General features: G+C 36.5%; 1 protein-coding gene across 1 annotated transcript; it reads left to right on the top strand.

The window, feature by feature from the left end:
* The first annotated feature begins 210 nt into the window (after positions 1-210).
* fam53b (family with sequence similarity 53 member B) lies at positions 211-12,984 on the top strand. Its single transcript, XM_079577267.1, has 5 exons — positions 211-306; positions 5,103-5,157; positions 5,520-5,752; positions 7,889-8,191; positions 12,600-12,984. Exons 1-5 carry the CDS (start codon positions 217-219, stop codon positions 12,858-12,860), a joined length of 942 nt encoding a protein of 313 aa, XP_079433393.1. The 5' UTR covers positions 211-216; the 3' UTR covers positions 12,861-12,984.
* Positions 12,985-14,837: the final 1,853 nt, after the last annotated feature.

Raw genomic sequence — 14,837 nt, 5'->3', positions numbered from 1 at the left:
AGTGTTCCCGAATAAAACTCCTCGTCAGCTTTTTCAAACCCTATTTGTGAAATAATAGTAATACTTGAATAACTTTCTCAGGCCTGTTGTTCCCGGTGACTGAAGTTGCTTTTTTTTCTCGTGTTTCAGGGTTTGCTGCGGCGGTTTTTCCCCGGACATGGATCACTGTTGTTTTGAGGATTTCCCCGGACACTTTAGAGAAAGCGCGGGACAGACATGTGCGTGGAGATGGTGATTATCTGTAAGAAATCTCTGGACAAGAAGAGCGGCGACCATGTGACCTCCAAAAGCACCAGTTTGGGACCGGTAAGTAAGAAAAGTACCGATACTGAAATGTATGTCGTCGAGAACCAGAAAACAGAAGAATAATGTGTGTAAGATCTGCAAGTTTACTATAGCGGGTTCATCTGCAATGGCAAGAAATGTGAGAGAGATATAGGGGAAAAAATAAGGGAAAAAATGCAAAAATGGGGAATAAATTGGGAAATAATTGGGAAAAATATGAAAATAATGGGGAGAAATATGAGGGGAACAAATTGGGAAACCAAGAAAAAAATTTGTACAAAAAAATGAAAAAAATTGAATACAGAATACAGGGGAAAAATGAGTAATAAATGGGGAAAATTTGGGGAAAATGGGGGAAATAGGGAAAATCGTAGTAGTAACAAAATAAGCAAATGTGAGGGGAAATTGGGAAAAAAAGAACAAAGTGTATGGGAAAGATATAGGGGAAAAAATAAGGGAAATGGTGTAAAAAATAATAATAATATTTGGGAGAAATATGAAAATAATGGGGGGAAATAAGGAAAACTGTAGTAATAACAAAATTAGCAAATAGGGGAAGAAATTGGGAAACCAAGAAAAAAATGTGTACAAAAAAATGTAAGAATATGGGGGAAAAATGAGGAATAAATGAGTAAAATTTGGGGGAAATGGGGGGAAATTGGGAAAATTGTAGTAGTAACAAAATAGGCAAATATAAGGGGAAATTGGAAAAAAAAGAAAAAAAGTGTGTGGGAAAGATATGGGGAAAAAATAAGGGAAAATTGTGTAAAAAATATTATAATAATTGGGAAAAATATAAAATAATGGGGGGAAATAAGGAAAACTGTAGTAATAACAAAATTAGTAAATATGAGGGGAAGAAATTGGGCTTTTTTCCAGTTCAGATTTACCCAAATCCTGTAGGCCTCATTTGAAAGCTAAGCTAAGCAATTGTTTTGTCACATTTTTGTAACATTTTTGTAATTTTTTTGTAAATTTTTGCAAATTTTTGTCACATTTTTGCCACTTTTTCATCATTTTTTCATCTTTTTTTTTTTGCAATTTTTTGTCACATTTGTAATTTTTTTGTAAATTTTCTGTCCATTTTTTGTCCAATTTTTATACATTTTTTGTCACACTTTTTCACAATTTTTTTGTCAATTTTTTGCCACTTTTTTATTTTTTCATCCAGTTTTTGTAAATTTATCATCATTTTTTTGTCACTTTCTGTCATTTTTTGTCAATTGTTTTGTCACATTTTTGTAACATTTTTGTAATTTTTTTTGTAAATTTTAGCAATTTTTTGTCACATTTTTGCCACTTTTTCATCATTTTTTCATCAATTTTTTGTAAATTTATCATAATTTTTTGTCACTTTCTGTCACTTTTTCATAATTTTATTGTCCATTTTTTCTCCGTTTTTTGTCCATTTTTTCTCAGTGTTTTGTCACGTCTTCATCATTGTTTTCGTCTCAGTTTTGTTGCTATTTTCTCACCTTTTTTCCAGAAGCTTTTGGATTGGGGTAAAGCCAAACTGGAGAAAATGTCTTCGGTTCAGGTGGGAGTTAAGGGGTTAAGGAATTGACAGTATTTTCCACATTGCTAGAGTACTTTATTTTGATCTCTGATTTGGGTCAAAATATTTCTCAAAATCACCTCGAGGGCCAGAGTTTGATGATGGAGGGCCGGTTTTGGCTCCCGGCCCTGACGTTGCCTACCCCTGGTCTAGACTCTATAGTGTGGCAAAATGTGGCAAAGTTAAAGGGGGGCCCGTACTTATGCACATCACTGTAAATCTGTCACTTCCTTTAATGCCGTCCCTGAACCCACAGCATTAAAACTCAGATCTAAAGATAGAACTTTATTTTCAGTTCCTGTTTTCGATACTTTTATTTTTTCCCGATACCAGTAGCACTTAAGCTTTTTCTCCCCTTCTCAGCCTCGTGTCCAACAGATTTGTCCGACTCGTTCACACTTGGCGCGGAGATTGTTTTCGCTACAGCTAATCTCTTGTCCGATTTCCTCCTTCAGCGGCGTCTTCTAAAGAGCGCGCTCCGCTCCCATTCACCACATCACAAAGCACGTTTTATTTTAACCGTAAAAACCCGGGGGGGAAAGTTTGGCCTCGGCTGCTGGAAATCTGCAGGAAAAGAGAAAGGAATCCCGTGTTGGCGGCGAAAAAAGTCGAAAGTTCCCCCATAAAAGTGAACGGAGTTTGAACTGTGGCGTCATCAGGAGGAAACGATGGAAAACAAAGCAGATTTTTGTTCAGAAATATTGCACATGGAGTCAAACTAATAGGATACTCAGAATATTGACATTGTAGTATGGTAGTAGTAGTACTTTGGGGCTGGATATCGAATTACTTGCAACATTACAATATCGATACTGGGAAAATGACCATCTTGAACTAATCTAAGATGAGATTGAAAATACTAATGCCAAAGGAACATAAATCCCGCTTGGAACCAGACAAATAACTTTTACTTTTGGAAATATATACTTGAAATGATGCACAATAATCTGAGGAAAAACAAGGCAATTCAAAGTGCTTCAAAGTTCCCTAAAATTACAAGAAAGCAGATAAAATCAATAAAACGTCAACATAAAACTTGATTTATTACAGTAAAAGGCAAGAGTGCAGATAAAAGCAGGCTCAAGATCCACCATTTTAGCTTTTAGCTGATATTTATTTACTTATTTATTCAGTTATTTTTATTATTATTATATTGTCTTTTACTTAGTTTTTTGTTTGTTTTTATTTATCTTATGTTAATGTTATTTGCATAGAATCTCCGGTGTTTCCTCTGACGGAGCCCCCTGCCCTGTGTGTGTGTGTGTATTCTTGTAATTATGGCGTTGTGAGGACCAGTTTAAGTATTTAAAGGGGGGGGTATTATGCAAAATGGACTTTTTCAAGCTTTACATCGTGTTATTATGTCGTTCCCTCATTAAAATCATGCCTGAAGTGTTGCCTTGGCACATTCACGTATTTTTGAGTAATCTGTAAAAACACTGATGGCGGCCATTTTAGGGATAGGTTTGCCTGAGTCCTCCTAGGAACGCCCCCACCTCCTGGAGACGCCTCCCGTTCTTAAAGAGACAGCCATTTTGAGAGAGCAATTTTGTACAAGGCAGTTACTCTAATTTACTGCATTTACAGAAGGTTTGGCCATCATTGTAGTGTGATATAGACTGGTGCTCTGTGACTGAAAAAAACATAATACCCCCTCTTTAACCAACAGAGTGAGGACATTTTGGGTGGTCCTCACTTATTTGAAGGACTGTTTGAGGGTCAAGATGTGATTTTAGGGTTAAGATAAGAGTTAGGGTTAGGGGTTATAGGGTCTGGGTTAGGTTTGGGGTTAGGGGTTATAGGGTCTGGGTAATGCATTATGTCTATAAGTGTCCTCACTAAGATAGCATTACACGATTGTGTACTTGTTCAGACCCACAAAGTGAGGACATCAACGTGTGTGTGTGTGTGTGTGTGTGTGGCTACGGGGAGGGGGGTGGGGTGAGCAGTGTTATTGTCTGTTTCTATCTGGAAGAGTGGGTGGTTGGGGAGGGAGGGGGCGGGAAGTGTTTTTAATCTGTAAAGCACTTTGCAGCTTTACAACTTTGTATGAAAAGTGCTTGAAAATACTTTAAAAAACAGTTTTCAGCCTGGATTTGAACGTTGTCAGAGTTCAGGCCTGTCTCACATCCTCATGAAGACTGTTCCAGACTTTAGCTTTAAGATCTACAAAACTCATCTAAATGGATCTTTTTCCTCACGTCATCAGATCATTTTTCCATCATTTTTTGGTGGGTTTTCAACTCATTTTTGTAATTTTTTTGTCAAATTGTTTGTAAATTTTCTGTCACTTTTTGTCACATTTGACCTTTTTTTGGCCATTTTTTGTCAAATTTTTGCCACTTTTTCATCATTTTTTCATATTTTTTTTTAAAATTCATCATCATTTTTTTGTCACTTTCTGTCATTTTTTTGTCAATTGTTTTGTCACTTTCTGTCATTTTTTTGTCAATTGTTTTGTCACTTTTTTGCTACTTTTTTGTCATTTTTTTGTAAATTTTAGCAAATTTTTGTCACATTTTTGCCACTTTTTCATCATTTTTTCATCATTTTATTGTCACTTTCTGTCATTTTTTTGTCAATTTTTTGTCACATTTTTGTCATTTTTTTGTACATTTTAGCAATTTTTTGTCACATTTTTGCCACTTTTTCATAATTTTTTTGTCCATTTTTTGTCAGTTTTTTGTAAATCTTTTGTCCATTTTTTGTCACATCTCATTATTGTTTTCATCTCATCTTCAGACTTTAGCTTTAGCCTCAGTGTGTTTAGTCCTGACTCTGGAACCACCAGGAGGCCCCTCCCTGAGATGTTTCATACGGCTCAAACATGTCAGAGATGGACTTTGGTGCTAAACCATGAAAAGTCTATTCTCTGAGTGACAGGAAGCCAGTGCAGAGACCGGAGCACTGGACTAATATGCTCGTATTTCCTGGTTCTGGATGTTCTGCAGACGTTACAGTCGTCTAACCTGCTGGAGACAAACACATGACTGGACCAAACCTATTCAAATTTTAGATTTAATCTCCATTCCAGACAATTCTTTTTCCAGTGTACATTATTTTATTATTCACCATCCCACCCCCCCTAACTGAACTATCCCACATTTTGAAGTTCCATGCATTTTTTGTTTTAAACCAAGTTTGTGACAAAATTACTTTAGCGATTTTGCGATATATCGTGGCTTCTTTGATTTGCCAAGTTTTAGCTGAACATGGAATATTCTTTGGGGGAGTAACATATTCTTGTAAATGTTGTCCACAGATTCCAGCGCAGACCATGAGCCAAGGCGCCGCCCTGTTCTCCTGTGGACTCATGGGTAAGAACGGGGAGAAAGCTCCAGAGACATCCACCATTTTCCATTCGCCGAACATCGTCCGTAGACTAACATTAGCTAAGAACGGCTTCATTGGAATCTCTTTTGTAGATTCGTATTATTTCCTCTTTACACAGAAGCCCATTCACTGCTCAACATCAGCGTTTTATCTCTTTCACCGTCACAAATCTGAAATGTCCTCCGCTTCTTTCATCTCACTTTTGAAGAGCCGCCTTGTGTCTCGCCTGAACATAAACCTAACGAAGCGTGTCCTGTTGGTTTAACGCCTTCCTGTTTATTCCTCTGATGTTATTCCAGGCCTGATAAAAACATCTGTAAGTAAAAGTCTGATCCTTTTTCTGCAGAGGCGGCTCGATGGCGTCCCTCTCCCGAAGCGGCGTTCGGCTCCGGTCTGGACGCTCTGTGGGACGGTCGCCCCCTGCAGGCCGGCGCCGGTCACTGCGCCTCGCTCTCGTCGCTGCTGCGGGACCTGGACCTGTCGTCGGGCGCGGCGGACTCCACGGCGCCCCCGAACAAACGCCAGTGCCGCTCCTACTCCAGCTCCGACGACCTGAGCCGCTCGTCCTGGCGCCCGCAGGTGAGCGTCGGGGAACAGCTCATGTTCTGTAGGAGTCGCCATTGCTGTAGTACCTCCATATGGCCACTAGTCCCCCATTGGAAAGCATTGGACTTTAGACACGTTAAAAACAACTTTAAAGCCTGGTCCCAATGTTTTTGGAGCTATTTAGAGCTAGATATTCCTCCTGTGATAACACTGGGTTGGTAAAAGGCCATTGGATTAAAGGGACTAGATGCAAGTTAGCCATTTTATACTCACTACTGCCACCTCAGGTCATACTTGTAACTGCAGCTTCTATATAAAGCTCATGCATGACGGCACTTCAGATCCAAATTAACACCTTTGTGAGTGACAGTGCAGGATTTTAGAGGCAGTTGTGGTGAACAGTCCTGAGCTCATTCTACACATTAGGACATGGAGGAACATGTAGGGGGAGGAGAATACTTAATTTAACATTTTTAAACTCCGTATTGTCCCTTTAAAACAGGGGTGCCCAAAGTGGGGCCAGAGAATGACCTACTTTTGCGCTGCGTGTGGTTAATACTAACTCTCTTCCATTCATTCTCAATGGTAAATATGGATGCAGTACACTTTTTGACCAGGAGCGCCAAATTGGGGGCGCTGTTTCGCTCCTTTCGCAAAAGTTAAGGAAACACTGTTGTGGTGACTTGGTATTTATCAACTACAGAGCGTTGTAGCATCAACTTTCACAGTTTTCCAACTTTTATCGCAAAGGTTGATGACGTCAACAACAGTATATGGTAAAAATTGAGAATTGATGCTGAACTGATACTTTCAAAATAATCTAATGTGGTATTTTCTTTGAGTTAACGAATGAGGTAAAGTTACTGTAGGTCCTGTAGATAAAGGTGTTGTTGTTTTTTGCACTAAATTGCTACAATTGTTCATTTTGTTTTACTAAAATTAGGCTTTTGCCATAGTTACCATTTGTTTTAATATAGCATGTTATTGGCATAGATAGAATCAAATGCAAATGTGGGCTATCGAAAAAATTAAAAGTAAATAAAATAAAGTAACTTTATAATTTGCAGTTATATGTGTTTTTCGTGCTTGACATCGCCGTGTTTGGCCCACGACTCACAGGCACTTTTTCAAACACAAAAAGTTTGGGCAGCCCTGCTTTAAAACATCGCCTTCTTGTTTCAGTCCTGTTGGGCCGTCGTCAGTGACTACATTTCGTATCTTCTTAAAAACACAAACATTTGTCCTAAAAAACAAATGCTCACATGTTTTGGTGATCAAATCTTTAGCAAAACAAAAGCCTGTTCATCAGCACCAGCTGTTTCTGGTCTGGGAATCCAGTGAGTCGACTCATCTCTGTTTGGAAACATTGAGAAAGATCTCCCACTCTTAACCTCTTACTACCCGCCTGAACCAAATGCCTTCTGTCCTCTTTGGCCATTATATAGGTCTGTGTAACACCTCATTTGAAAGCTAAGACCCACAAAACTGATCTTTTTCCTCGCGTTGTTACTGTGTTGTGTCATCTTTTGTATGTTTTCTTTTTTTTTTTTGGTCACCTTTTTGTTGAGTTTTTGTAAAAAAAAAAAAAAAAAGTTGAATTTTGGTCACTTTTTGGTGAAATTTTTGTCACATTTTTGTTTAATTTTTGTCACTTTTTTGTTTAATTCTTGTCACTTTTTGGTTGAGTTTTTGTCACATTTTTGTTTAATTTTTGCCATTTTTTTGTTTAATTTTTGTCACTTTTTGGTTGAGTTTTTGTCACATTTTGGTTGAGTTTTTGTCACATTTTTGTTGAATTTTTGCCATTTTTTTCACATTTTTGTCACTTTTTGGTTGAGTTTTTGTCACATTTTTGTTAAATTTTTGTCACTTTTTGGTTGAATTTTTGTCACTTTTTTGTTGCGTTTTTGTCACATTTTTATTTAATTTTTGCAATTTTTTTGTTTAATTTTTGTTGAATTTTTGTTGAATTTTTGTCACTTTTTGGTAGAATTTTTTTTCACATTTTTGTTGAATTTTTGTCACTTTTTGGTTGATATTTTTTTCACATTTTTGTTAAATTTTTGTCACTTTTTGGTTGAATTTTGGTTGAATTTTTTTCACATTTTTGTTGAATTTTTGTCACTTTTTTGTTGCGTTTACATCCTTTCTCCCCCCCCCCCCCCTCAGGGCTCTCGTGTGTGGACGGCGGTGGAGAAGCGCCGGTGCCTCAGCGGCGGCAGCGTTCATCAGAGACCTCCCCCGGCGCCCGCCTTCCCTTTAATGCAGCGCAGCTCCAGCCTCAGCCTGGCCTTCCCCGGGACGCCCTCGTCCTGCCCCCCCGCGGCCCGCGAGCCGCCCCCGGGCCCGGGTCTGGCCCGCAGCCGCTCGCAGCCGTGTGTGTCCCACGAGAAGAAGGCGGCGGTGAAGAGGAGGCGCCCGGAGGAGAGCGGCGAGCAGAGGCCGTCGCTGGACCTGGCCAAGATGACACAGGTCAGAGGTCGCCAGACATTCACACAACACACACAAGCTTTTACTTTACTACAGGTGGTTTTAATGTTGAACAATAACTTAAAAATGAACAAATATGTGTCAAATATACTGTGAGATATCGGGGGCGGGACGTCTGCAGCTCGTCTCCATGGAGATGCCGACTAAAAGAAGCCAAATATGAGATTTAAACATTTTCGGTCCAAAATGTTACACAGTGTGCCTTTAACCTCTCAACTCCCACCTGAACAGAGCACATTTTCTTAAGTTTGGCTTCATCCAAATAAAAAAAATATTGTAAAAAGCGTAAATATAGCGACAAAAAAAGGTGTCAAAATTGCAACAAAAATACGAGGATTAAAACGAAATGAAAAAGTGACAAAAACATGGCAAAAAGCAATAAAAATGTGACGAAAAAGTGACGAAAAAATGACGGAAAAGTGACGAAAAAGCGATGAAAAAAGTGACAAAAACATGACGGAAAAAGTGACAAAAATGTGACAAAAATATGACAAAAATGTGACAAAAATATGACAAAAAAGTGATGAAAATGTGACGAAAAAGTGACAAAAATATGACAAAAATGTGACAAAAATATGACAAAAAAGTGATGAAAAAGTGACAAAAATGTGACAAAAATATGACAAAAAAGTGATGAAAATGTGACGAAAAAGTGACAAAAATATGGCAGAAAATGTGACAAAAAAGTGACAAAAACATGACGGAAAAAGTGATGAAAAAGTGACAAAAACATGACGGAAAAAGTGATGAAAAAGTGACAAAAACATGACGGAAAATGTGACGAAAAAGTGACAAAAACATGACGGAAAAAGTGACAAAAATATGGCGGAAAATGTGACAAAAACATGGCGGAAAATGTGACGAAAAAGTGACAAAAACATGACGGAAAAAGTGATGAAAAAGTGACAAAAATATGATGAATAAGTGACAAAAACATGACGGAAAAAGTGATGAAACTGTGACGAAAAAGTGAAAAAAATAAAATGTGACAAAAATAAAACAAAAAAGTGATGAAAAAGCGATGAAAAAAGTGACAAAAACATAATAAAAAAGTGACGAAAAGACAATGTATAAGTGACAAAAATATGACAAAAACATGATGAAAAAGTGACAAAAACATGACGGAAAAAGTGATGAAAAAAGTGACAAAAATATGACAAAAACATGATGAAAAAGTGACAAAAATATGACAAAAACATGATGAAAAAGTGACGAAAAAGCGATGAAAATAGTGACAAAAACATGGCGGAAAATGTGACAAAAATGTGACAAAAATATGACAAAAAATGTGATGAAAATGTGACAAAAAAGTGACAAAAACATGACGGAAAAAGTGATGAAAAAAGGCAAAAAAAGGAACGAGAAAGTGAACAAAAAGTGACAAAAACGGGACTAAAAGAGATGCAACAAAAAGCCACTAAAGAACAGCAAAAATGTGATAAAAAAAAGCGATGGTCAAAGTGACATCAAGGCGGCAACAACTCGAAGAAAAACATCCATTTAGATGAGTTTTGTAGGTCTCAGCTTTCAAATGAGGCGTCACTCTGGCCTATAGGCTGTAAAGCTTAACAGGAGAAAATGCACTCGGTTAAGGCGGGAGGTAAGAGGTTAAAGGTCAATTCTGCAACTTTTTATGTGAAAAAAAATCCTTGTGTTGAGTTGTATGAGTGGCCAGCATCACAGTGGTCTCTGTGACTCTCCAGGATCAACTGTTTGGAAGGTTTCCTCTGCTGACGGAGCCTCTCACCAGAAAACCTACAGAACCATAGATCCTGGAGCGTCATAGAGACGACTGTGATGCTGGCCACTCATAAACTCAACACAAGGTTTTTTTTTTCACATAAAAAGTTGCATAATGCACCTTTAAAAATGACTTAATGACTGTGTTCGAGGGAGAAATCATGGTGGATTTACAGACTCCTCCTCCCCAGCTTCGACTGAACCTTTTCCTTAAAAGGGCATAAGGGCGGGATCTTCACTGTAGACTCCGCCCCATTTTTGACGTGTAGTTTGTAAAGCTCCAATGCTAAGATTTCTACTTTATTTTTTTTCAAGAAAACCAGCCTGGTTTCTTTAACTGTAACTAATCCAGCGTTATCACAGGAGGAATATCGAGCTGTAGAAAGTTTAGGAAAATTAGAAACCCGGCTTTAAAGTTGTTTTTAACGTGTCTAAAGTGCAATGCTTTCCAATGAGACTAGCTGTGATATGGAGGTACTTCAGCAATGGCGGCCTCTAGGTTTAAAGCACAGATTTTTAGCATAAATCATTTTGATGGGAGAAGAGCGCCTTGGAATTTCCTTTTTTTTTCTTCTCAAGTTCTACTTTTACGATATGAACGTGCTCAGCCAAACCTCCTGCTGTGAAGTTGAACAGCGGCTCCTCTCGCCTCACTATGTTGGAAAAGTGACCAGTTCTAGACGACTTATGATGACTTACGATGACTTACGATGACTTACGATGACTTACGATGCCTTACTAACACGTTTTCCCCTAACTCCGGTTCCTGTTCACTCACAAACCTCCTCCAGTCCTTCCACGTTCCAACAACAGCTGGGCCACACTGCATCCTGGGTAATTCTCCAGCTGCTGCAGGGATGAGGCGAACAGTCAAAGGCTCCTCTGTCATTTTTCCAACGTGACAAAACCGGACCAGGGTCTAAGAACAGAAGCGATAAATGTGGCTTTGGGAATTTATGTCGATATGTTATTGAGGAGCTCGTGAGAAGCCACAATATATTGAAACATCACTGGTTTTAGTCGTGACTTTCCTCATTTAGTTCTATTTTAGATTCATTTTAGTTTTTTTATTGAGACTTTGGGATGAAAAAAACAAATCGCCCCGGCCATAAACGTCATTAAAAAGCATTAAGCTGGCATAAAAAAATCTAAAAGTCTTGGAGAATTATGACACTACTCAACTATTTTGGGATGTGATGAAAAAATGACAAACTGAAATGAAAACATGGCAAAAATGTGATGAAAAAGTGACGAAAATGTGATGAAAAAGTGACAAAAATATGATGAAAAAATGACAAAAATATGATGAAAAAATGACAAAAATGAAATGGAAAAAATGACAAAAATATGATGAAAAAATGGCAAAAATGTGATGAAAAAGTGACAAAAATGTGATGAAAAAGTGACAAAAATATGATGAAAAAATGACAAAAATATGATGAAAAAATGACAAAAATGAAATGAAAAAGTGACAAAAATATGATGAAAAAATGACAAAAATGAAATGGAAAAAATGACAAAAATATGATGAAAAAATGGCAAAAATGTGATGAAAAAGTGACAAAAATGTGATGAAAAAGTGACAAAAATATGATGAAAAAATGGCAAAAATGTGATGAAAAAGTGACAAAAATATGATGAAAAAGTGACAAAAATATGATGAAAAAGTGACAAAAATATGACGAAAAAATGGCAAAAATATGATGAAAAAGTAACAAAAATGTGATGAAAAAGTGACAAAAATGTGATGAAAATGTTTTTATAATGTGATGAAAAATGTACAAAAAATTAATGAAAAAACTGCAAAAAAAGTGATAAAAATTGTTTCAAAAATGAAATGAAAAAGTGACAAAAATATGATGAAAAAGTGACAAAAATATGATGAAAAAGTGACAAAAATATGATGAAAAAGTGACAAAAATATGATGAAAAAATGGCAAAAATTTGATGAAAAAGTGACAAAAATGTGATGAAAAAGTGACAAAAATATGATGAAAAAGTGACAAAAATATGACGAAAAAGTGACAAAAATATGATGAAAAAATTGCAAAATTTGATGAAAAAAATGCAAAAATATGATGAAAAAGTAACAAAAATGTGATGAAAAAGTGACAAAAATGTGATGAAAATGTTTTTATAATGTGATGAAAAAGTGACAAAAATGTGATGAAAATGTTTTTATAATGTGATGAAAAAGTGACAAAAATGTGATGAAAATGTTTTTATAATGTGATGAAAAATGTACAAAAAATTAATGAAAAAACTGCAAAAAAAGGGATAAAAATTGTTTCAAAAATGTATGAAAAAGTGACAAAAATATGATGAAAAAGTGACTAAAATGTGATGAAAAAGTGACTAAAATGTGATGAAAAAACAGTGAAAAAGCAATAAAAAAGAGACAAAAATTTGATGACAACACTGTAACAATGCAAGTAAAAAGATCTATTTACATCAGTTTTGTTGGTCTTAGCTTTCAAATGGCCTATAGGCTGTAAACCCTCCAGTCAAGAAGCTTTTAGATTCGAGTGAAGCCGAATTCACACAGGTGAGGGCGGGGTCAAGAGGTTAATTCCTGTTTGAATGCCTAAATTATGGCACAACTCATTGAAACCCTGTCCTTAAAACCCTCTTGTACATGTTTTTGTTCCAGAAGCTGCGCAGTTTCCACAGTCTGAGCTGCCCGGGCTTTCCCTCCGAACACGGCTCTCCCGACCTCAAAGACTCTCCCCGCCTCGAACACGGACGTTTGGACAAACTTTACACGACCGAACGCTCCCCGGCGATCGGAGACTGCGCTGACGTGACGCCGCTCTCGACCAATCAGAAGGAGGGAGAGGCGTTTTGGGCGGGACGCTGCAGCTCGTACCAACTGGGAGGCGAGCTGGACATCGAGCAGATCGAGAGGAACTGAACTTTTGAGTCTCGCGGATCCGAAATATGGACTTTTTTTTTGTGCTAATAAACGTGTAGTGTCGCAAATGTGATTCAGGAGGAGGGCTGGGTACCGTGAAAAGATACCGGTCCAGGTTAGGTACGACTGGTTCGATCTTTAGATTCCAGGGACAACATTAAAGGAAGTGACTGCCTATTTAAAGGAAGTGATTTGCCTATTTTTTATTACTACATTTTTCCATAATTACCCACATTTATTTCCCATTTTTCTAATTTTCCCCCATTTTTTCCACACAATTATTTCTCATTTTTCCCCATTTTTTTCCCATTTTTTTCCCCTCATGATTTCTCATTTTGTCATTACTACAATTTTCCCTATTTCCCCTAATTTTTAGCTATTTTTGCCAATTATTTCCCAATTTTTGCCACATTTTTGGTCCAGGGACAGAATTAAAGGAAGTGACTTTCTGGTAAAAGCTTTATTTTTATTTTTTTCATATTTGCTTATTTTGTTATTGCTACAATCTTTCATATTTCATGTTTCCCCCCCTATATTTTTCCAATTTTTTTCACACAATTATTTCTTATTTTTGCCCAATTTTGTCTTTTTTTCCCCTCATATTTTGTCATTTTGTCATTACTACAATTTTCCCTATTTCCCCAAATTTTTTCCTATTTTTCCCAATTATTTCCCATTTTTGGCCCAGGGACAGAATTAAAGGAAATGACTTTCAGGTAAAAACTTTTTTCTTTTTTTTTACTTTTTATGATTTTTTCTTTTTTTTCTTTTTTATTCATATTTGCCTATTTTGTTATTACTACAATTTTTCATATTTTTCCCCTATATTTTTCCAATTTTTTTCGACACAATTATTTATTTTTGCCCAATTTTGTCTTGTTTCCCCCTCATATTTTCTCATTTTGTCGTTACTACAATTTTCCCTATTTCCCCTAATTTTTAGCTATTTTTGCCAATTATTTCCAAATTTTTGCCCCATTTTTGGTCCAGGGACAGAATTAAAGGAAGTGACTTTCAGATAAAAACTTTTTTTTTTTTTTTACTTTTTATGTTTTTTTTTTTTTTCATATTTGCTTATTTTGTTATTATTACATTTTTTCATATTTTCCCAATTTTTCTCCTATATTTTTCAATTTTTTTTTCACACAATTATTTCTTATTTTTGCCCAATTTTTACTTGTTTTCCCCTCATATTTTCTCATTTTGTCATTACTACAATTTTCCCTATTTCCCTTAATTTTTTCCTACTTTTGCCAATTATTTCCAAATTTTTGTCCCATTTTTATACATTTCTTTTACATAACTTTTCCCTGTTTTTGTCACAATTTCTCCCAAATTTCCCTATTTTCCTTCTTTTTTTTTTTTTTTTACCTCAACTTCTTAAAAATGTTTCCCCATTTTTCCCGCATTTCTTGACACTGACATTTCGTCCTTAATTATTATGTTCAAATTATTATGTTAAAGTTATTTCAAATCCCCATTTTCTTTGCCCTTTTCTTTGCCCCACACTATTCCCCATTTGTCACTTATTTCTTAGAATTGGAAATTAACCCGTTATTTAAAATCTACAGATCTTCCACACATTATTGTTCTGTTTTCTGGTTCTAGATGATCAATATTTTTGTATCGGATAAAGTATAGTTCAGTTATTGGTATGAAAAACCAAGCATTGTTAAAGTACTGGTATGGGGAAAAAAAGGTAACGGTGCCCAGCCCTGTTCAGGAGAATGTGTAAAGGGAGCAAAGACACTGGGGTTGATGGATACTCGCTCTAATAGTGTTTCCCAACCCGTTATATCAGCAGAGGTGGTCAGACATTTACTTCAGTGCTGAACTTAAGGTGGTCAATATTGAGATTTGTCGCTAGTTTTATGAATATATATCCACATTCTTGTCCGTAATCCACAGTAAAAGTTGAAAATCGATATCTCTACATTTACTTTTTACCCCTATTCACCTGCAGCGTCTCGCCTTCAA

The sequence above is a fragment of the Gobius niger genome (genome assembly GCF_951799975.1).
Source record: "Gobius niger genome assembly, chromosome: 19".
NCBI classification, from domain to species: domain Eukaryota; kingdom Metazoa; phylum Chordata; class Actinopteri; order Gobiiformes; family Gobiidae; genus Gobius; species Gobius niger.
The sequence above is the reverse complement of the archived record's forward strand: the minus strand, read 5'-3'. Positions and strand labels throughout refer to the sequence as shown.

What these genes read in the sequence shown, in the direction of transcription:
- fam53b (XM_079577267.1), top strand. Translation starts at nt 217, where the DNA reads ATGTGCGTGGAGATGGTGATTATCTGTAAGAAATCTCTGGACAAGAAG. An exon ending in AAAGCACCAGTTTGGGACCG is followed by an intron (nt 307 to 5,102) that starts GTAAGTAAGAAA and finishes TGTTGTCCACAG; the next exon opens with ATTCCAGCGCAGACCATGAG. An exon ending in GCTCGTCCTGGCGCCCGCAG is followed by an intron (nt 5,753 to 7,888) that starts GTGAGCGTCGGG and finishes CCCCCCCCTCAG; the next exon opens with GGCTCTCGTGTGTGGACGGC.